Below are 24,129 nucleotides of genomic sequence, written 5' to 3'. Positions count from 1 at the left end.
AGTACGTCAAGGCTGTATATTGTCACCCTGCTCATTTAACTTCTATGCAGAGTACATCATGAGAAACAGTGGGCTGGAAGAAGCACAAGCTGGAATCAAGATTGCCGGGAGAAATATCAATAACCTTAGATATGCAGATGACACCACCCTTATGGCAGAAAGTGAAGAGGAACTAAAGCACCTCTTGATGAAAGTGAAAAGAGGAGAGTGAAATAGTTGGCCTAAAGCTCAACATTCAGAAAACAAAGATCATGGCATCTGGTCCCATCACTTCATGGCAAATAGATGGGGAAACAGTGGAAACAGTGGCTGATTTTATTTTCAGGGGCTCCAAAATCATTGCAGATGGTGACTGCAGCCATGAAATTAAAAGATGCTTACTCCTTGGAAGGAAAGTTATGACCAACCTAGACAGCATTTTAAAAAGCAGAAACATTACTTTGTCAACAAAGATCCGTCTAGTCAAGGTTATGGTTTTTCCAGTAGTCGTGTATGGATGTGAGAGTTGGACTATAAAGAAAGATGAGCACTGAAGAATGGATGCTTTTGAACTATGGTGTTGGAGAAGACTCTTGAGAGTCCCTTGGACTGCAAGGAGATCCAACCAGTCAATCCTAAAGGAGATCAGTCCTGGGTGTTCATTGGAAGGACTGATGTTGAAGCTGAAACTCCAATACTTTGGCCACCTGATGTGAAGAGCTGACTCATTTGAAAAGACCCTGATGCTGGGAAAGATTGAGGGCAGGAGGAAAAGGGGATGACAGAGGATGAGACGGTTGGATGGAATCACTGACTCAATAGACATGAGTTTGGGTAGGCTCTGGAAGTTGGTGATGGACAGGGAGGCACGACGTGCTGCAGTTCATGGGGTCGCAAAGAGTCGGACACAACTGAGTGACTTAACTGAACTGAGCCCTCAGTTCCTCAGAATGCAGCTATATTTGGAACAGGTTCTTAAAAGAGGTAATTAAGGCTAAATGCAGTCATTAAAGTGGAGAGCATACCAACCCACTGCAATATTCTTGCCTGGGGAATCCCCATGGACAGAGGGGCCTGGCGGACTACAGTCCATGGGTTTGCAAGGAGACAGACATGACTAAGTGACTAAGCACAGCAAGCACAGCAGACATTAAAGTGGACCTTAATCCAATATGACTGGTGTCCTTATAAGAAGAAGAGATTAGTAGATAGACAGACAGACACACATAGAAGGAAGGCCATGTCAAGAAACAGGGAGACTATAACCATCTATAAGCCAAGGAGAAGGACCTCAGTTAAAACCAACTCTGCTGACACCTTCATCTCAGACTTCTAGCCCCTAGATCAATAAGAAACTAAATTCCTATTGCTCAAATGATCCAATTCATGATACTTTGGTATGGCAACCCTAGAAAACTTTTACAGTAGGTAAGGGCTCTCTAAGTTTTCTCACTTACTTGCTATTAGATGATAAGGAGAGTGCTTCTCACATCTAACTGTGCACTCATACAAGTAAGCAGGAGCAAAATCTATAATAAAAATCTGTTTTGCATGCTCAAATGTGTTCTAATTCTCTACCTCAAGGACCATGACAATGCCTTGCTTGGAAAGTTTATGTGAAACAAATGTAAAAATATCTCTAGGTGGTGACTTTGGAGTCAGGGAACAGAAAAATCTCCAAGCGCACCATCGCTGTACACAGTCACACTTTGGAATCCAGCCTGGGGACCATTCTTGAGGATACCAGCTTTGAGACTGGCTAGATATCCGTGGCCATTTGTCCAAGGGCAGCAGTGTTTGTGCAACGTTTTTAGTCAATACACATATGTTGAAAACGACCCACTTTGCCCATGAAAAATGGTTTTTAATTCCATTATTTTAATTCACAAATCATCTGGTGTGCATGAGATAAAGACAGCACCAGCCTGCTACCTTAGTTATAGTTTTCTGTGGAATGTGGGTTTTCTGACAAAATGCTAGTAGCTGCCTAAACATCTTGAGGGGGGCTATTTCTGATCATAGTAATTGACTATGGTGGAGTCTGGATAAGAACTTATTACCATGTGCATACGTATCCTTTGCCCACGCCAACAAAACTGAATGTAAAATACAAATAATATAACAAGTTCTGATTATGCTGGTCTTGTCATGCTTCAAAGTCCTGCTCTTCTTTTAACTGCCAATCAAAGGGATACCACAAATCTTCGGAGACTGCAGAGTGTGGTGAAAAATAGCAAAAAAGTTACATTCTAAGTTTCTGGCTTATCACTAGGAACAAAAGTCTAGAATAGATACACAAAAGGAGACCCTTCACAAAGTACAGTCTTTTAAGGGTTTTTTTTTTTTAAATGGGAAAACTCACTACTTGCATTTTTTGGGGGAGGGGACAACTGGTAGCTCAGCACAGACATAGAACCGACAGAAACATTTTGCTGTGGGTGCTGTCCTCTCTTAGGAGATAGCTGCAGCCTCCCAGTCTCATGCAGTCTGAGCCTCTGGATGTGAGGATTTGCAAAGGACTCTTTCTTCTGTGGGAAGATCCCAGGGTCCACACGACTGTCCAAGCAACACCTGCTGGTTTTAGAAAAACAAACCCTCCACTGTCAGCCATTTGACTCTGTGAGGCTCAGAAAGGGACACGTCATCCCAAGTCCCCATACTGAAGGCTCACGGTTTAAGCAGTAGGTTCTATTCTCCCAGAAGGTTATATTCTGTGTGGATAATGGGCAGCGTCTTTGTGCATCCAATTTTATTTTCAGCACAAATACAAACAGCATCAGCCCTGGACACTGGAGATGTTAGGGAAGGCCAGCATCCTGACAGCGTGAGGTGGCAGTGTGGGCTAGCTGAAAACACATCGTCTGCTGCCAAACAGATTCTGTCCTTTCCCACTGGGTGGCCCTGAGGCCCTCCAGACTACTCGGAGGCTCAATTTTCTTATCTTTACAATGGGATGGTCATACCTCCCCTTGCAGCTTTGCTGTGATGATTAGCGACAATGTATCCCAGGAATGAATTGCCTAGTAGAGAGTCTGGCATATAAAAGAGAACCTTTGTGCTCCAAATCAAAAGGCCAGACCCCCCAAGACAGCTGGCATGCCCTGCTGAATTAGGAGTCTGCTTGGCCCCTAGGTGCCACCTGAAGCTGGCCTGGCCTCCATGGGTTTTAGGTTCTTGCTGTTGCAAACTACAAAACGCTGCTTTCCATCTCTTTCTATAAGGATGACATCATCAGCCACTGCAAGCACTGGCATTCAACACAGCCTGAAAAGTGTTCGGGGTGGAGGTCGGGAATAAGGCACTCTATACGCTGGGAAAACCTGGTAGAACAGACCTTCATAGTTAGGTGTTTTCAGGAGAAAATGTCTTATGAATCTCTTTCTTGTATCTTTTTATACCTAGAAAATCACTAAAATCATTAGCAGAGATGTCTGCTCCTTGTGACTAGCAGCAACCCTCTACTGAGACGTGTGCTTGGTTGCCAAGACCACATACACACTGGCCTCTCCCCGCTCCCTCTCTGCTGTAGTTTCTCAGAGCTGAGAGTCTGTCTCCCGGGCTATAGTCCCCAGATAAAACTGAACTCGTACCTCCTTTGCGTGGTTTTTTTTTTTTTTTTTTTCAGTTGACACCAGAATCCCGAGTCATGGAAACTACTCCAGAGAACACTGACTGGGAGACTCATAGACCCATATATATATAAGCCCTGGAAAGGATAAAGGGACTAATCCTCAATCCTTTAATTTACAAAGAGAATGCTACACAATAAACTAGGGGCAGAGTCAGAGTCATAGGATATAATGAGATATGAAAAAATACTCTGTCAACTTTAAAGCTATATGCAAATGAGAGATGTCATGACAACAGTGTTGGTACTCTGTCTGTCTGTCCTCAAGCCCTACTGGGTGTTTCAGATATTTGTGCATAAAGAGAACAATGGGTTCCCTCTAGTATTTTAAATTTTAGGATTTCCCTGGTGGCCTAGTGGATAAGAATCTGCCTGCCGATGCAGGGGACATGGATTTGATTCCTGGTTTGGGAAGACTTCATATGCTGCAGAGCAACTAAGCCCAGGCACCTAGAGCCCATTCTCCATAACAAGAGAAGCCACCACAACTAGAGAGCAAGCCCCGCTCACCACAATTAGAGAAAGCCCCATGCGGCAGCGAAGACCCACTGCAGTCATGAATAAATAATTTTTTTAAAAGTTTTAACCACAATGGCTAGAAAATCCCTCAAAAGATGGTATGTATTCTTGTCGGTAGAGCTCCTTGTCACCTTGGAGGTGTCTCTGCTGCTGAGGGCACCCCCAGGACTCTGCAGATCACAATGTGTTATGTGAAAGGTTCATGCCCACTGGGCAGGGTGGCTCTGCACTGCCCATCGTGCTCATTCCCCATGCTGCCCCTGAAAACATGATACTCACCTGGAGTATGACCCAGTGTCCTTCTCTGGAAGCCTTCTCCAGGGCCGTTTCTGCCACCATCTCCTGCCCTTGTCCTAAAGACACATTGTGGAATTTTCCAGAGTCGATCGTAAAGCCCAGTCTTTTGCCTGCGGGAGGGCATGACACAGCAAGCGGAAGAGTGAACCAAGGAGGGGTGAGAAAGGTCCGGCGTGCTGTTACCTGACGTCTTCCGTGGCAACCGCTGTTACCTCCTGGGTTACTTTCCTAAAGAATCCAAACTAAACCTCTGCTGTTTCAACAGCATCGTTTTAAGCTTTCAGTGTCAATGGCAGCCTCCCCGCAAGCATTAGCAAAGCCTGTGGAAATTAGTTCCTCTGGTTTTATCATAATAAAGCTTTTGACATTTTGATAGGTGGCAAGCATTGTTATTAAGCTTTATAAACTCTTGCAGGAGTAGCAGAACACTGCCCTCATAAAAAGGAGCAACATGTGGTAGGTATCACATCATTTTTTTGACTGGATTAGCTCGTTCGGTAAAACGCAGGAGCCTCTCACCTTGCGAGGCCGTGCTGGAATCCGGCACAGTCAGGTCACAGCTCTATTAACCCGAGTTCTCCGTGCAGACCGTGGGGAATAGTCATCGAAAGCACAAAGTGACAGTGCCTAGCACAATCGAATAGACTTGCTCTAATGACCATTATTTAGTCACAGGGGGCACAAGATTACAAGAGCATGGAGAAAATTGCCCTCTAGCCCTCATCTAGTCAAAAGGTAGAAAATTGTATAAAAGAAACTTGCATTATGCAAACCAGAGGAATGTTCCATTTAAACATTTCTTCTGACTACAGTGTTATTAACCTTACATTTTCCATAGATTCAATCTCCAACAGATGAGAAAGGGAAGAAGAAAAAAAAAAAAAAAACTAAGATAACTGTGAGCTGAAAGGAAGGTTGGGTTGGTGCTGGGTGAGAGTCAGGGCTGGATGGCCACCTCCTGGTCACTCACCCAGTATCTCCAGTTCTTTGAGGGCATCTACTCCTGGAGAGAGGATGAAGAATATGGGGGTGGCGGGGCTGCTCTCCTCAAATGCTTTAACCAAGTCCAATCTGGTCCTCTCTACATACTTGGCACCCAGTTTCTCCTCCACGAAATTCCTGTAAAAAAAAAAAATGCCAAAGATAGGATCGGTGCTTTTGACCTTGAAAAGTGCGACAACTTGAATCAGCTTAAACTGCAGACACAGGAAGGAAGCCAACCTTGTTTAGAACATATGATGTCTTGTAATAATGGCAGTATGAATCTGACTAGATTTATGCAGTCGAGTCGGTGAAATCTCTCACTGCTTTAGAAGCGATGAAAATCAGAAGCCTACGTTCTTTTTGGGGGGCTACTGAGACCCTCCTGAGTATCATCAGCTGCCTGCATGTGGCTTTGTGTCCCCCCAAACCCCCTGCCAGACCCCCCATTACTTATGAACAGTTCATTAGATTTGCCACCGTGCAATTTTCCAGCCTGTTGGGCTTCTCATGAATATACAAATGCTTTTTGGGGTGTTTCTAACACAGGGAAGCTCAATTAAGCAGGGATTATTTGCCAGCAGCATCAGATGTAGCAGAAAGTAAGTACTACTAAGCAGAATTAACTTGTAAAGTAGGGTGCGACAGAGGCTTCTGCAAAGGGAAAATTGGCTGAAAAGACAAAGCAAAGGAAAAAACCTGCAGCAAGTGAATACTACTGAAGAAAAAGCAGCTCCATAGGGAAGGAACTTGAGAACTCTCTGGCTGGTGAATTCAAATTAGAATTAAGCAGCATATTACCACTGAGAAGCCAAAAGGGCAAAGAAAAAAGGACACTTCAACCAAGATTCAGACAAGGGTTCTGCTTTTAAATTGTTCTGGTTGCAGAGTTACAGAACTATAAGTGAATCCCTGAAAGGAATTCATTTTTTGTTTGATGTGCAAAATCTTCAGAGCCAAAGTGCCGCCACCAAGTGAAAGACAATGAGACTCACACTAGGATAATGCAAGTGCCTGGCCTCTGAACTCTGCCAGCTCTCTTCCTAGAGTATTTCCATCAGTTTCCGGTTTCCCCTGCTGATTTCAGAACTAAGGTTTTCAGGAAGAATACGCTCAGTCCACTGACAGACTAGCATACTGTTCAGTGTTTAGCAAATCTTAGCAACAGTAGTGATTATAATATAAAAATGCTGGCAGAATCACTTTTCATTAACACGAACCATAATGTCTCCACCATTGAGTCTCCACCAGATACTTCTAGTCTTTAAGACAAAGTTTCCTCTAGGTTAATTTCTATAAGAGCTAACTGTCCCCACCTGAGAGCATATGTCATTCTGTCAGGGCGCATTGCTCTCAAAATAATCAGCTTCTGTATTAAACTTTTCTTCTTCCATTCTTGTGGCAACTTTTCCTTTTCTGGACACTCGGATTCTGCCCACTTCCTCCACTGCTTGGCAGATCCTTCCACATCTCGGTCGAGGCCTCGAAACTCTTCCATGAGGGCGACCGCCTGTGATAAAATGGGGAAGCAGAGGAGACTAACATAGCAGCTAGTGTAGAGCAGCCTGGAGTCTGAGACAAAGAGCTGTGAATGTTGAGGCGAGCTCCCTGTGCTAGGCAGTAGGTCCTTGGTGATTATCTATTTCATACCTAAAAAAACTACAACACTGTTATTCATCTATAATATAAACTAAAAATTAAAGAATAAGAAAGAAAGAAGGGCCTGCAACAAAACAAAAAAAATAAGACGTGTGACTATATTGGATCCTGTGCAGGTAAAGTGGTGCTGGACAGTCTTCATTGCCTCTTCAGATTTATTCAGGACGCTCCCTGTCGTGCAAAGGCGGTGATTGTGAAGGATGACTTGAACAAAGCGTCCTGGTTTTCTGCCTGGTTGGGTCTGACCAACAGGAAGCACTGGCAAGAGGCTGGAGGGCCAGTGAACGGAGGCGAAGGTACCTCTTCCCAGTGCTTTCTGTGCTGATGCTGTTCAGTAGTGGCTCTGTTTCCTTACGGAATGCCAGAGTTCTGAGAGGCTGGCTCCCTCCCATAGTTTCCTTTCTCAGGAGTTTCACTAAGTGCTCCTTTCCCACCCTTTCCCCTCCCCATCCCTGGCTGATCCCCTCATCTTTCTTCTTATACAATGAAATATACTCTTTGTTAAACTTTTAAAAAATCATACTTTGAATTTGCCATTTGTTTTCTGCTGAGACCCTGATACACAATTGAACTTGAAGTTATAATTCTAAAGTAATAATCTAATTAAAAATTCTATTTTAAAATAAAATCTAAACATACTAAAAAACTAAGGAAAAACATAGATATTTTCAATACAGAGAAATGTTCCTGTCTTAGGGGAAAAAAAAAAAAAAAAGAGTATGGCGAGGCTTAGTACGTGATGAGCATCTCTGAGGAATTCCAGAGTCAGAGAATAAACTTTTAGTAATAGAATCTTCTGACAGAAACGTGGAATAAGGATTTACAATTAGGGTTGTGCTGCTTAAACATTTTACAATGATAATACATGACTATACCACTGTATAAATTAACAAAACTATTTTGAAAAAGTGGAGAAATACTATAAAAAAGAAAAACCAAATGAAGAAACAATTCAGGTCAACTGAAAAAAAGATCACTTATACTCCTCAACTTTAACCAAAGGTCCTGAACATTATACATATTTATTAACAACTTTCCCATCCATAAATAGATCAGAAGTTCCTTTACTTCCAAATAAAAAAGGGAAATTAGAATATAGTTGGTGGACGTGTAAATTGGTGTAGCCACTATGGAAAAGAGTATAGGAAGTTCTTCAAAAAATTAATAACAGCATGTATCTACAACTAAAATGGTGTATATCACCTATATTTTTTAAAACTACATTTTAGAGAACTGAGATTTGAAGTAAGATTTAGAAATTTTTTGAAAAATCACGTTCCCAACATACCTTAATAGCACTCCATGATTGATTAGTGAGGAAATCAACAGGACTCTGGTAAGTGTGTTCAACTGTGAACCGAAGCAGGAAATCCAATTCAAGATGATCTATCTCTTTATTTCTCAGCAAAATCTTGAGAGGACACAAAGCAGAAAAGGGTCATGTGGTCTGCATCAAAATCCAGGATGCAGTCACCACTTAATAGACATGGCTGAAAAGGCAGAACTAAGACTTCTGAGAATTCCTATAGATATATATCAGTTTGTGGTTAAAATAAGGGACCTTAGATTATACTCATGAACTCAAAATCTTGATTGAAAATCTAATAGCAAATAATTACCAAACCTGGTTCATTTCAATTTTAACACCTGTGCTGACTAGCAGCATATTTAAACTATGCTTTAAACTATATTTAGTCTTCTGCTGTTAGACCAAACTTGTCTTGAAACTTTTTATACAAACTGAGAAAGCCTCAGATGAAAATGGACCGAATCACTAAACAAAAGGTAAAACTAGTACAGTGAGTTAGTCCTGATATAGAAATTATAGTCAATAAACCATGAGATACGTAAGACTTTTCTTACACGCGAGATTATGTTGAGAAAAAACTGGAAGTTGTTTTACAGACACAACAAACACATCATGAACTGAACTTTAGGCATGTTGGTTACAGAGCTGATAAACAGCCCATAGAATATTTAGGAGGGACACAAATGAAATACTCCTAATTTCCACACAGAAACTATAACACCTTATAAAGGTAAACAGGTAAAATGTTTGAGGTTTGTGCTATTTAAAAATTCTAGATATTTCCAAAATGCATTACCGGTGGTAACATGTATCAGAATATTATCTTATTGGATAATTTTTCTTAATCCAATTTGATTTCATCAAACAAAAAGTTGTCCTCATATATATAAAGCTTACATTTATGTAAATAGTATTTCAGATAAATAATCCATATACATATTCTAAAAAGAAGTTTTAAATATATGTACACATGTGTGTATACATATGGTACCATCCCTGGTCCATTACTGTTCATGAACAATACATGTAAACATTCGAAGGTCAGCAAAACCCACAAACAATACGATTAAAATATGGGCAGAGGAACTGAATAGTCATTGTACCAAAGAAGGCACACAAATGGCTGACAGTTACATGAAAAAGTGCTGAACATCACTCATCACTAATCATCAGGAAAATTCAAATCAAAACCACATGAGATGTCATCTCACACCTGTTGGGACGGCTATTAGCAAACAGACGAGAGATGACAAATGCTGGTGAGGATATGAGACAGGGACCCTTGAACACTGTTGGTGGGAATGTACACTGGTAATGCTACCTGGAAAAGAATATGGAGATTCCCCCCAAAATTAAAACTAGAACCATCACAGAATTCAGCAATTTCACTTCTGGGTATACATCCAAAAGAAGTAAAATCACGATCTCAAAAAGATATCTGTATTCCTAGCACTTTTTTTTTTTTACAATAGCCAACATACAGAAACAACCTAAGCCTCCATCTATGGATGAATGGATAAAGAAAACGTGGTGTGTGTGTGTATGTATGTATGTATAATTTTTATATATGCACATTGATATGTACAATGGAATATTACTCAGTCATAAAAAGAAGGAAATCCTGTCATTTGTGACAAGATAGATGGACCTTGAGGGCATTATGCTAAGGAAAAGAGTCACACAGAGAAAGAGAAACACTATAATCTCACTTTCATGTGGAATCCAAAAAAACAGAACTCACAGATACAGAGAACAAGTTGGTGGTTGTCAGAGGCAGGTGGTGGGGGTGGAAAAATGGATGAAGGTATGAAAAGGCATAAACCTTTAGTTATAAACAAGTACTGGGGATGCGACGTACAGCATGGTGATCAAAGTTACCAATACTCTATGGGTATTAGGAAGTTGCTAAGGAGTAAGGCTTCCCTGCTGGCTCAGTGCTGAAGAACTCGCTGCCAACGCAGGAGACACAGGTTCCATCCCTGGGTCAGGAAGATCCCCTGGAGAAGGAAATGGCAACCCACTCCAGTATTCTTTCCCGGAAAATCCCATGGACAGAGGAGCCTGGCGGGTTATATCCATGGGGTCGCAAAAGACTTAGACATGACTTAGGGACTAAACAACAAAAAAAGAGAGTAAATCTTAAAGTTCTCATCATGAGAAAAAAATGTAACGATATGAGGTGAAGGCTGTTGACTAAACTTATACTGTAATCATTTCACAATATGTACATACGTAAGATCATTATGTTGAACATGCTGGCCTAATACAATGTATGTGTCTATTCTGTCTTGATAAAACTGGGAGAAAGTTAAAAAGAAAAATTCCATTTTGTAATGCATTACTCCTGTTTATCACATATATTATAAAATGATTCCACCCATATATTCTTTTTTAACCCAAAGGACTCTATTAACACCAAAACTATTGAAAGAGAAGTGATAGTTTATCACTATTAACACTAAGTATTTAAAAATGCCTTCTTTGAGCAAAGTACTTAGGAAGACACAAAACAAGACATCTTTCAAGATTTGAATTGATCTTAAAAGTTATACAGCAAACAGACTAATAAAAGGAACACATGTTTATTTCATCTAGGAATGAGGTCCTTGATGTTTTTTTTTTCCCTCACCAGGGGTACTTGTATTTAAACAAAATCGTTTGCAGAGTCCACATGAGAAAGAGGTCTTACTGAAAGTTGGAGTGTGAAACCTGGAGCTCTTTCCATACATTGACTGTTTTTTAACGGGGCTCTGAAAACCTCCCAGGACCACTCAGATTTGGGACTTTAACCTTGAGATTCTCTCCAAGAAACTCCCCAGGAGGATAAATACCTGGGAGGTCTGTACAGGACCTGGAAAGGTGAGGCCAGCGCCTCATGGGCCTGTTTCACAGAGTGATGGCCGATGTGGTTGCCCCAAGTGCAAACCCACCCAAGCCACTGCACGCTGACCGACTCACAAGGCTGACATATGCCCAGGTTCCCTCCGGGAAACTCAAACTATCTTTAGGCCACCAAGGGCTTCCGAGCAGCAGTGAAGTAAGTAGCTAATACACAGAGATGCGAGACTCGGGTTCTGGGGCTGCTTTTCAGTGACTGATTTCCTCACCTGGAAAGCCATCTGGGACAGGAAGGTGAGTTTGTCCTTCTCAAACAGTGCCTGGCTGGTGTAGAGAAAGACAGCATGGGTGATGCTCTCGGTCAGGGCGGAGATGCGCCCCGGCATGTCCTCCACCTTGTCAGTCTGCTCGATGGCTCTGTGGAACAGCATGTTGAAAGCCTGGGGAATTCAAGGCACTGTTAAGGGGTGACAACTGATGGCAGGTGTCCAGCTAGTCCCAAGCCAGAGGCTATAGTGTATGGATGGGGGGAGAGAACAGGATGGGTTTTACAAGGATTCTATGAGCTCTAGAACAGCTCCTGGCATGTGGTAAGGCCTCAGTGAAAGTCTGCTATTATTTTTAACATTATTTCATAAAATCTACCCACGTTTTCTTCCTAACCAACTGAATTGCACTGCCCTTTGTCCTTCTACCCATGCAATTGAATATATATATATATACTTATTTTTAATTTTGGTAAAACACACAAAGGGTAAAATTTACCATCTTATTAGTTTTAAGTAGTATTAAGTATATTTACACTGTGGTACAACCCATTTTCAAACTGTTTTCTTCTTGAACAACTGCAACAGTGTTAGACAACAACTCACTTAAAAAACTCATTTAATTATATCAGTAACTTCCCATTCCTTGACAACCACTATCCTACATTCTGTTTCTACAAGTTTGACTGCTCTAGGTACTTCCTATAGTGGAATTACATAGTATTTGTCTTATTGTGACAAGCTTGTTTCACTCAGTATAATGTCATTAAGGTTCATCTATGTTGTAGCATACGTCAGAATTTCCTTCCTTTTTAAGGCTACATACTGTTTCACTGTACGTGCATATTAGCTGTGGTTGTTCGGTCACTAAGTCCTGTCTGACTCTTTGCAACCCCATGGACTGCAGTATGCCGGGCTCCTCTGTTCTCCACTATCTCCTGGAGTTTGCTCAAATTTATGTCCATTGAGTCAGTGATGCTATCCAATCACCTCATCCTCTGCTGCCCGCTTCTTCTGCCTTCAATCTTTCCCAGTATCAGGGTCTTTTCCAATGAGTTGGCTCTTCACATCAGGTGGCCAAAATATTGGAGCTTCAGCTTCAGCAAGTCCTTCCAATAAATATTCAGGACTGATTTCCTTTAGGATTGACTGGTTTGATCTCCATGCAGTCCAAAGGATGCTTAAGAATCACAATTTAAAAGCATCAATTCTTCAGCACTCAGCCTTCTTCATGGTCCAGTTCTCACGGCTGTACATGATCCCTGGAAAAGCTATAGCTTTGACTATACAGACCTCTGTCAGCAAAGTGATATCTCTGCTTTTTAATACGATGTCCAGGTTTGTCATAGCTTTCCTTCCAAAGAGCAAGCATCTTTTAATTTCATGGCTGCAGTCTCTGTCCACAGTGATTCTGGAGCCCAAGAAAATAAATCTGTCACCGTTACCACTTTTCTCCCTTCCATCTGCCATGAAGTGATGGGACCGGATGCCATGATCTCAGTTTTCAAATGTTGAGTTTCAAGCCCGCTTTCATCCAGGGCTGGACATTTGGGTCTATTATGAACAATGCTATGAACACAGGTGTACAAATGTCTCTTTGAGACCATCTTGTAATTCTTTTGGGTATATGTTCAGAAGTGGAATTGCTGAATCACATGGCAATTTTTAAAACTGTCATATCATTTTCCAAAGTAACTGCACTGTTTTACAACCCTTCCAACAGTGCACAAGGGTTACAATTCCTCTAGATCATTGCCAACACTTGTTATTTTCTGTTTCTTTTTTCCCCTGAACTATTGTAGCTATCCTAATAGATATGAAATAGTATCTCATTGTGATTTTGGTTTGCATGTTCCTAAACATTAGTGATGTTGAACATCTTTTCAAATGCTTATTGGTCATTGGTCATGTCTTATTGATCATGTCTCCTTTGGAGAAATGTCTCTTCAAGTCCTTTGCTCATTTTCTAACAGATTATTTTTTTGTTTTTGTTATTCCACGCATGTACTTTTGTGATCCCCTTTGATTATCTCATTCTTTAAAAAATCACTCAATATTTGATTTTACTCGTATGTCTTGGTAGCAATGGGGCTGTATAGATTTTTACATATATCTATAGATATTTAAATATATAGCTAAACATAGCCAACTCTATACATCTATAATCCAGATCTATATATCTATAAATAGATATAAAAATATCAAATTTTTTGACTGGTGGACAAGGACTAATATACTTGAAAGAAAGTAAAACCCTACAACAACTGACAGTAAATATGGGTAAGAAGGTATTTAAAAAAAGTACTTATTTGCTATTTACATTTTAAAAATCAATTTTTAATTTATAAACAATAAAATGCACCCATTAAATAAAAAGCTCAATGAGTAGTGATAAATGTATAGACTTCAGTAACAGTCACTGCAGTCAAAATGTAGAACCTTGCTATCCATGTCGCCCTAAAAAGTTCTCATGTGCCTCTCTGCAGTCCGTTCCCACCATTATCCACCCCATCCCTGCCCACTGCTGAGCTGTTTCTCTCATGGCAGATTCATTTCAGATGTGCACTTCTAGTACTTTGTTTCGAGTTGATTCCCTTTGGGTAAAGACCTAGAGTAAACATGTAGATCATTTTGTAACTTTATGAGAAACTGCCAAACTGTTTTCCAAAATAGTGTTAGCACTTTGCATCCCCGCTGGCAAAGTGAGAGAGGCGTAGCACCACATCAGTGCTAACACTTACATTAATGACAGTCTTGTATAATTTTAGTTTTTCTATTAGGTATACAGTCATATCTCATTCTGCTTTTACTCTGCATTTCTCTGATGATTGTTGAGCATCTTAAAAATATGCTTATGGTTAATATATATCTTGGTAGACAAGTCCAAGCCTTTCCTCCATTTTTTGAGTTAACTATTGAGTTGTATATTCTGATTTAAGTTCTTTGTGAAGTTTATGTATTGGAAATAACTTTTACTGATCTATGGCTTAGTTTTTCACTTTCTTAATGTCTTTTGATGAGGCTTTTTTCTTTCTCTTATACTCTAAAAAATTTTTATTTCTCTTATACTCTAAGGATAAATCTTTGCCTAAACCAAAGCCCGAAGACTTTCTATTGTTCTCCGGGAAATTTTACAGCTTAGCTTATTCATTTTTAACTCATTTTATATAGAGTGATGTAGTAGCTAAGATTCATTTTATTCCATGTGGATATCCAGTTGTCCCAGCACCATTTGTTGCAAAAACGATTCTCTCCTCAGTGAATTGTCTTAACACTCACTTCCAAGAATCAGTTGACCATACATTTATGGGTCTGCTTCTGGACTCTTTATTCTGTTTCATTGATCAGTGTATTTTTATTTACGCCAATCAGTGTAGTTAAGTCTTGAAATTATATACTGTAAGTCTTCCAAATTTGTTTTTCTTTTTCAAAATTAGTTGTTTTTAAATCCTTGGCATTTCTACATAAATTTTAGAATCTGTTAGCCAATTTCTACCCAAAAAAAAAAAAAAAAAGCCCTTCTGGGACTTTCACTGAGACTGAATTAAATCTATAGATTAATTTAGATAGAATTAAAATCTTAATAATACTGATTGTTCTGAGTCATAAACATGGTCTTTTTCTCCATTTAGTTGAACCTTCTTTAATTTTCTCATTAATATTTTATAGCCTTCAGTATGCAGATCTTGTATCTGTTTTGTTAAAATTAACCCTAAGAGTTTCAGAATCTTGGAATCTACCATAAATAGTATTTATTAATTTTATTTTCTAAATGTTTATTCCTCATATATAGAAATATAATGAATTCTGTATATTGACTTCATATCCTGTGATCTTGCTAAAAACTCACTGCTTAATCCTAGTAGTTTCTCATGAAGGTAGTAGGTCATCTGTGGAAAAAAGATGGCATTTCTTCTTTAAAATTTCTTTTTTTTTTTGTATTGTTTCACTGGCTATTACCTCCAGTGCAATATTGAATAGAAGTGTTAAGAGAAGACATTCTTGTTTTGTTTGGATCTTAGAGGAAAGTATTCCATTTTTCGACATTAATATTAGCTGAAAATCCTCACAGATGCCCTTCAGCACACAGAGTATGATAAAGTGACCATTTTATCCCAGTTTTCTCAGAATTTTTTTTTTAACCAAATGTTTTGTCAAGTTCTTTGCATCTTCTGAATTATAGGCTTTTTCTCTTTTTTATTTTATTAATATGAAGAATTACATTGTGTGATTTTTAATATGAAGAATTACATTGTGTGATTTTTAATGTTTAACCAACTTGCACTCCTGGCATGAATTCCAAATGTTCATAACAGATAATGCTTTTTATACGTGGCTGGATGCAATTTGCCAATCTTTTTTAGTAGTTTTCAACAATGTTTCTGAGGGGGGCTGCTCTGTAGCTTTCTTTCCTTGTAATACCATAGTCTATTTTTGGTGTCTGGGTAGGCCTGGGCCTGTATTAATTTTCCCCTTTCACACTGCAGGGAATCCAAGCCTGCCGGGAGCCAGCGTGAGGAACTCCGCCCGTGGCAAAGGTCATGAGGAAGGAGTCTCGGCATATGCAAAGGCGGGATTGAGCCTCAGGAGTCCCTCTGGAAATTCTCGAGCATCTACCCCCAAAACCAGAGTCTGACTACTTTACTACTTTGTGCTCTCACCTATACCTCTGACTTTACGGGGGGCTGTCCCCCACCACCATCTCTCTCTCTGAAAGAGAGTTAACTTACAGCTCCAGTTAATAAAGTTCCTGGGCGTGACAAGAGTGTTTTAGTTCACAAACTCCTTTTGAAGTTCTCTAGCCTGCCTGAACAGGTTCTTCTGGCCACATGTGATTGTTCACAGCCTCCCAACCATGAGAGGCACAAGATGTTCTAAACTTTCTAAATACAGATTCCTTTGAGCAGTTAGAAGATTATTAGTACAGGTATAGTGGATTGATTAGAAATTATATTGGTGAAGGGTTTTCATTTATTGGGCCAATGTTTGCTGCTAAGTCTCCATATCCCTTACCTACTGTGTCCCGAGGAGTGTATTGATTAATATAGTTGGTGTATAGGAATGTAAGTAGTAGCTTTAATGTTTATAACCTTGGACCCTTGAGTTAATTCTTTTCTTGTTATAGCCCACCACACCTTTGCCCTATAGGAATGCAACTTTATCTAATGCTTTCGGAGGGTGACGCCTGACTTTAGAATAATCACCTTTAGAGAAAAATAAATTTTCTGAAGAAAGGGTCATAAAATGTTAATAGGCCTCCTGGCCAGAAGATGATGTAAATCACCTAAACTTTCGCATATGATAAGTTTGCAGGAAGAAAGCCTGGCTTCGATAAGGATCAAGGACTGCTGACCTTGCGTGACTCTACCCTTTCCCCCATTATCCTCTATGCACAACTTAAGGTATAAAAACTACTTTGTAAAATAAAATGCGGGCCTTGGTCACCGAAGCTTGGTCTCCCCATGTCGTTCTTCTCTCACCTTCTGGCTGAATTCCCATCTGGAGTGTGGAGGCTCGTCAAGCCTACTAATTTTGCCTGGGCTTCTAAGATCTGAGTGGGGAGGCCTTAGTGTCTTCTCTCCTTCGGGAGAATGGGAGGATGCCTGCAGCCTACGTAGGTGACGCAAACTCTTTGTCTTGGAGTTTTATTGGCTTTCCACGTAAACCAAGTTATTCAGCCTCTTTTCTTCACTGAATTTCTTCGCTGAGCTATCCCTATTTAACCACTCTTTATATCTTTAATTCTATCGTATCCTGATCACCGAAGCCATCTCCCCTTCAAATTCCCTGGATCCACCGGGGCTGGACCCTGGCATAAGCCCCCTGTGCTTCTCAGAATTTCTTTACTTGTTCCATCTTACTAGACATCTGCTAGTTATTCTTGATCCTTCCTCTTTATTATTGCCAGTATCCAATCCATCTCCAAGCTGACTGTTGTACCTTCAAATCGTAAGTCTATACACTTCTGTTTGAGTCTTTTGCCATCACATGACTCATCTGCCTACAGCCTTTCAGTGGCCTCTCTCTGTCCACAGACTATAATCCAAAGTCCCCAGTAGAGGCCTCATGTGATCCAGATACTCCCAGCTCTCAGGACTCATGTCTCACCATCTTCTCCCTCATTCATTACACTCCAACCACTTAGATTCATTCACCTGAAATCTCGAAAACTCTTTCCTGTCTCACATGTCTGTTATATTCTCCAAACACTATGTAACCTCTGAGAGGTATTCCCTGAGCCCTCAGTAAAACAGCCTCTCCATCTCTACTGTTCTCTCTCGTTGTACTTGTCACTTTTATACACACACCAATCTACATATCTCCACTCTTATCTGTGTTTTCCAAACTGTACACTCAGCAACCAGCACAACATCTGGCATTATGACTGATCACAATAGCTATTTGTTTAAAAACTGAAAGATGGAATGAATCTTTGGGTTCAGACCACTGGGTTCAGAATCAGTCATGGGCTCAAATCCTGACTCTTACAATTATGAAATGTGAATTCTTTGCCAATTAAAAATCTGAACATATTAGTTTTTTAAAATAACATATTTTATTGAGATGTTTTAGGCATAAGAATGAGCCAAAGAAAGAAAGTGCCTTGCATGAAACACTGGCTTAATCAATAGTTATTACCACTTTTTTCCCCTCTGTACCAAAATAAAATGGGAAATCTTTTTTATAACATGTACACTTTCACAAAAAAAGTACAGGAGCCTCCAGGAGAATTCCCTTTATGTGTATATATATATACACATAATATATTTATTAAGCTCCTTAAGATCCTATTGAAGAATGTAAACAGTGTGCTTTGAGTCACGGAAGTTAATTATTTCAAAGCCTTATTGAAAATTAGAAATGAAAGTTACTGAGAAAGTAAAGATTTCTTTCACCTTGTTTTTATTTTGCTAGCTAGATCCTTGAGACTCCTTACTGGACACACTAGATCGCTTAAAAAAAATTCTAAACTTTCAGAAACAAGTTGAACTTCTAAAGTTTAAATTGTTCTTAGCATATTCATCATTACCTTCAAAGAGAATTGATAGATGGGGTTGATTTTTCTGAGGTCATTAATCACAAAATATAGAAGAGATGCTCTTGCTGCCACTGGTCTGTAACATTCTCGGGCCTCGTTGATTTTTCTTTCATTTTCTTTAGCTTCAGTCACCTATGGTGGGAGCAGACAGCGTAAGTAACTTACTCTTGACGGTCTCTAGTGACGGAAGGGGCATATCTGAAATGAGAAGCCAGTGGTACTGACATAGACGACATGCATGGCATCTCTACGCGTGGCCTTTTACAAAAGTGTAACGTTCATATTTTAAAATCATCTTTTTATAAACTGACTTTTAAATGAAAATGGATGTAACTCCAGTTGTGTTATGGTTACAGATTAAACAAACTTGATTGTTTCTGGTTCTACAGAATTTATTCTGAGTAATGTCACCTTCCTGCCTCCCCTCTCTCTTTCAGGGGTTAATAACCCAGCTGTATCACCTCCCAGGGATAGCTCTTAAAAATCTGCTGGGTCAATTCAATGCCAATCTCTTAATTAGTCAACAAGGTATCCAAATGCAGCCAAGGTCAATAAAATATCCAATAACTAAGCTTACTAAAAAGCCTTTATAGGAAGATGCTCATGACTGCCTAATTCTGACTTTGCACCAGATCATCCATATGCTCATATATTTCCATTTAGTTTATCTTTGTACGATATTAGCCTCTGGGTACATTCAGAGAGGTAATTAAACACACAGACCATCATCAGCCAACATACTCGTTTTTATTCAAGACACAGTTTCTTCTATCTGGGACTGCTGTTGGTCCCAGAGCTTTATAAGGTACAATATTTGTCCAACCTTTGTTTACAGACTTGATTCATCATACTTGTCTATAAAAGGACAGAAAGAAAATGTACAGCAGAAGCCAGTAGTATAAATTACTGCTCAAAGCAGGACCTCTGACAGGATAATATTTAAATCATTGTGTTTGGAACACCCAGACCTTTGTCTAAGAGGGTAACTGTAAATAGCCCTGTCTAACAATTCATTTAGCTTTTTGATGGTGTACTTGCAGGAGGCACATATTGGTATGTACTTCAAATGGTTACTCAGGGGTTAAGTGGAAGGGAGGGATAACTTGGGAGGTTGGGGTTAATATATACATACTACTTAGATAGCATATTCAAAAGCAGAGACATTACTTTGCCAACAAAGGTCCATCTAGTCAAGGCTGTGGTTTTTCCAGTGGTCATGTATGGATGTGAAAGTTGGACTGTGAAGAAAGCTGAGCGCTGAAGAATTGATGCTTTTGAACTGTGGTGTTGGAGAAGACTCTTGAGAGTCCCTTGGACTGCAAGGAGATCCAACCAGTCCATCCTAAAGGAGATCAGTCCTGGGTGTTCTTTGGAAGGACTGATGCTAAAGCTGAAACTCCAGTACTTTGGTCACCTCATGCGATGAATTGACTCATTGAAAAGACCCTGATGCTGGGAGGGATTGGGGGCAGGAGGAGAAGGGGACGACAGAGGATGAGATGGCTGGATGGCATCACCAACTTGATGGACAAGAGTTTGAGTGACCTCTGAGAGTTGGTGCTGGACAGGGAGGCCTGGCGTGCTGTGATTCATGGGGTCGCAAAGAGTCGGACACAACTGAGCGACTGAACTGAACTGAACTATCAATAAAACAGAAACCTAATAAGGACCTACTGCATAGTACAGGGAACTGTACTCAATATTCTGTGATGGTGTATATAGGAAAAGAATCTAAAAAAGAGTGGATATATGTATTTGTATCACAAATTCACTTTGCTGTATGCCTGAAACTAATACAACATTGTAAATCAATTATACCCCAATAGAAATGTTAAAAAAATTTTTTTAATGTAGAGCAAAGAAGGAAGCTCCTACATGGAAAAATGTTAGGAAGATAGCAGAGATATTTTAAGAGACAATTAGAAGTTAACTTCAAAGCTAAGACCTAATTTACTTAATTGCCCTAATCTTTACCATTTTAGGAGCTACCTAGAATTCACTTACTTAAAAGGAAAGAGTAATTTGGGATTCCATTTCCTTACTTAAACTAAGACAAATATATTGGATGTGTGGCAACACAGTGTTAGCTAGGTAATTAATAGATTACTTAGTAATGAGGATACTCCAGAAAGCAAATAAGGGTCCCTCTCATTTCGAAACCTCAGCGTTTTAAAGACTCGTGGCCATGTGTGAAAGTCCAGCATGCATTCACAAGGCATATTAGGACACGTGTTGGATGTTCAGCAGGAAGTCTACTAACTGACATTTTTTCCTAGGTTTTAGGAAACGTCACTTTCCTGGGGAAATAATGCATCTGAGTGCAGTGGGAGACCATCCTTTGCTCAGTTTCCTAGCACTGAAGGCCTGTAAACAAAACTTAAGCTCTAAGTGTTTCTGTAAAATGTATGAGAGACCAGGAAGCCTGTGGTGAGACTGCAGGGTGTCAGTTTGCTGAAGCTGAAGGCTAAGCCTTTTAATATTTTAGACTACGTAAGCCAGCAGGGCCCAATTTCCTTCAACTTTAGTCACTCAGGAAAAAATAACAGCCTGACAGAGTCTACTGTGCATGACTGAATCTCTGTTGAGTTAGGAGAAGCACAGCTTCAAGCATCTCTATCTCCATTCAGAAATCCAGAGTTCACTTTTTAAGGGCAGTTTATGAAAAGGCCTGAATTCCACAGTCAGTCCTTTTAGAGAAACGACCAAGTGGGACTACGCTTCTGCCCAAGCACTTCATTCAAACAGAATAAGCCCTCCAGAAGTCCAAGGAGCACTGAAGCACTATTTACAACAGCCAAGACGTGGAAGCACCTAATTGTTCGATAGAAGAATGGGTAAAGAAGATGTGGTACATATATATACGGTGGACTATTACTCAGCCATTAAAAAAAGAATGAAATAATGACATGTGCAGAAACATGGATGGACCTAGAGGTTGTCATACTGAGTGAAGTCAGAGGGAGAAAAATCCTATGATTTTGCTTATATGTGGAATCTTAAAACCAATGATAAAAATGATCTTGTTTACAAAATAGAAACAGACAGACTTAGAGAATGAACTTAAGGTTGGTGGGGGAGGGGAGGTCGGGGGGATAGTTAGGGAGCTTGCGATACACAGGTACGCACTGCTGTATTTAAAATGGATAGTCAACAAGGACCTACTGTACAGCACAGGGAACGCTGCCCAATATACTGTAAAAAAAAAAAAAAAAAACTATTTGGGAAAAGAAGAGATACATGTATGTGTATAACTGAATCTCTTTTTTGAACACCTGCAACAAACACAACACTGTTAATCAACTATACTCCATGATAAAAAGTTAAAAACAACCCTCCAGGCAGCGCCTGCCTTTTCCTACCTTGCACTCTATCTCGGCTGCAGTGGCCTTTGCCCTCTCCAGTCTCTCTACCAGTTTGGTGTCATCTAGAAAGCTCCCTTCTGCCGCAGAGAGACGCAGGAGGAGGTCGTCCTCCAGGTACTTCAGCTCTATCTTAAAGTCATTTTGGTGCTTTGTCAGAACCAGCTAATGCAAACCAAGCAAAAGGTGAGAGACAGTGAATAAATTCATATCATTTCATATAAAACAAAACACTTAGCATTACAATTGTAGTAATCATAATCTTTAAAAATTCTTTAAAAGCAATACACATAGTTAAATATGCCCAGAAATTTTCCCAATTAAAGTCAGGTATAAATTATTTTAAAATCTAGATGGAGATAATCAAGGGATAATTGCATAAGAAATTTTGGCATCTCATAGAAATATAATGCACTTTTGTATGCCAAACATCTCTGCCTCCTCCACCACCTGCTAAAGTACAGAATTTTAAATATTTGTATTTTCTTGCTTATTTGTATTATTTGTTTGCAATGCATTTAAACTTTAAATTCAGAAGACATGGTAAGAGCTGGTTGCACTCCAGGTTCCAGAGCATGACCATACATCATAATCATGGAACATTATGAACCCAGAGGAAGAAACTTCTGGTTTCTGTTTTACATCTAAAGAGAAAAGGCATTGTTTCCATCCTCATAACAGGATAAAAGCTAAACATCACAGCCCTTCTTATATCTGTCAGAGAACTGAGGTCACAGGGCAACTGCCATGCTGAAAAGTACAGAGATGGGTGAATACACTCACAGCTTCTCAAGAACATTTAAGTAGTAATTGGCTAATTCCTGGGGGCAGAACTTGAGAGTTAAAAACTTCTGAGGGCCCAGTGTTTGGGGCTCTCTTAGGAGAGGAAGCCCAGGGCAGATCCCTCTCTACCCTCTGTTCTTTCCAACCTTCTAGGGCATGTATCTGCTTCTCCAGCCCTGCTTCCATGATTCCAACTCTGTGCCTGCCAGAGTCACATGCACCAAACAAGACCCACAACGAGCCCATCTCCTGCGGCACAATCCTACTTCCTTAATCAGAAGTATCTTGAGTTGCTACCTAACTGTTCACATATATTCTCATTTTTCTTAATTAGATTGCAAGATCATGGAAGCAGGCATCCCATCTTACACTCCTGTGTCTGGCACTATCGTTTGTGCAAAGAAGGTACTGAATAAGTGCTGAGGGATAATTTCATAATTTTTACCTTAAGTTTCTCCAAGTCTGGTCTTTCAATATTGACAACCTCTGCCAGCAGCTGGGCTTCCAGACCATCTTCTGTGACCGTGAAATTGAGGAGGGTTGTCTGAGCCTGCAGTTCTGGCTTATAGTGAGGATTTACCAGTTTTGTGTGAAGGATAAGACGAAAGTTGTGGTTAAATTCACATTCTTTATCTCCAATCTTGATATACCTAAAGGGGGCATAACACAGACATTAGGAGACTCCCATGAACCATGGCTAATAATAAGGTGTCATTCCACTCCTGTATTCTTTTGGTGAGTCATGATTTTTTGTCTAGTCTACATTTCCCTAAAGTATAAGAGGAGTAAGAATGGTCCACTAAACCTCTATATGATTAAGTCTCCTTACATGTAAAATGGTGATAATAGTTGTACTCATTTCATAGTGTCACTATTACAATTAAACACAATAAACCATATAAAGAACCTATAAAAACAAATGCAAGCTTCTATTATTATGCTATCTATGATTAACCTTAAAGATCAATATTCTTTAAGGATAAAACGAGTAGGTATGCTCTTATACATGTGTTTGTGAGTATCCCTGACGAGCCCAGCCTTTAAGTTTTAGCTTCCCTGGTGGCTGAGATGGTAAAGAGCTTGCCTGCAATACAGGAGACCTGGGTTTGATCCCTGGGTTGGGAAGATCCCCTGGACAAGGCAATGGAAACCTACTCCAGTATTCTTGCCTGGAGAATTCCATGGACAGAGGAGTCTGGTGGACTACAGTCTGTGGGGTTACAAAGAGTTGGACACGACTGAGGGACTAACACTTTCACTTTCATATATATACGTATGTGTGTATGTGTATATATGTGTATATACATACACACTTAAAATTCATACATATGAAAAATACACATATTCTTTTCCTTATACGTGCTTAGTTTAAGCCACTTTAAATGATGCAGAAGTGATTCTTTTTTCTAAGGCCCATCATGACTATGAGTAATGGTCATGTGACTATGAGTAATGGTAGCAAAAGTATTTTC

General features: G+C 39.9%; 1 protein-coding gene across 1 annotated transcript in view; it reads right to left on the bottom strand.

The window, feature by feature from the left end:
• Positions 1-24,129, bottom strand: part of DNAH11 (dynein, axonemal, heavy chain 11) — a 374,558-nt gene that overhangs the window by 31,570 nt on the left and 318,859 nt on the right. The window contains exons 66-73 of the mRNA XM_010839026.1: positions 23,103-23,307; positions 21,875-22,039; positions 18,507-18,647; positions 11,480-11,650; positions 8,352-8,474; positions 6,721-6,914; positions 5,394-5,542; positions 4,406-4,533 (exon numbers count right to left, since the gene is read on the bottom strand). Coding sequence (XP_010837328.1) covers positions 4,406-4,533; positions 5,394-5,542; positions 6,721-6,914; positions 8,352-8,474; positions 11,480-11,650; positions 18,507-18,647; positions 21,875-22,039; positions 23,103-23,307 — 1,276 coding nt within the window. The remainder of the gene's footprint in view (positions 1-4,405; positions 4,534-5,393; positions 5,543-6,720; positions 6,915-8,351; positions 8,475-11,479; positions 11,651-18,506; positions 18,648-21,874; positions 22,040-23,102; positions 23,308-24,129) is intronic.

The sequence above is a fragment of the Bison bison genome, unplaced genomic scaffold, assembly GCF_000754665.1.
Source record: "Bison bison bison isolate TAMUID 2011002044 unplaced genomic scaffold, Bison_UMD1.0 scf7180017864109, whole genome shotgun sequence".
Taxonomy (NCBI): domain Eukaryota; kingdom Metazoa; phylum Chordata; class Mammalia; order Artiodactyla; family Bovidae; genus Bison; species Bison bison.
The sequence above is the reverse complement of the archived record's forward strand: the minus strand, read 5'-3'. Positions and strand labels throughout refer to the sequence as shown.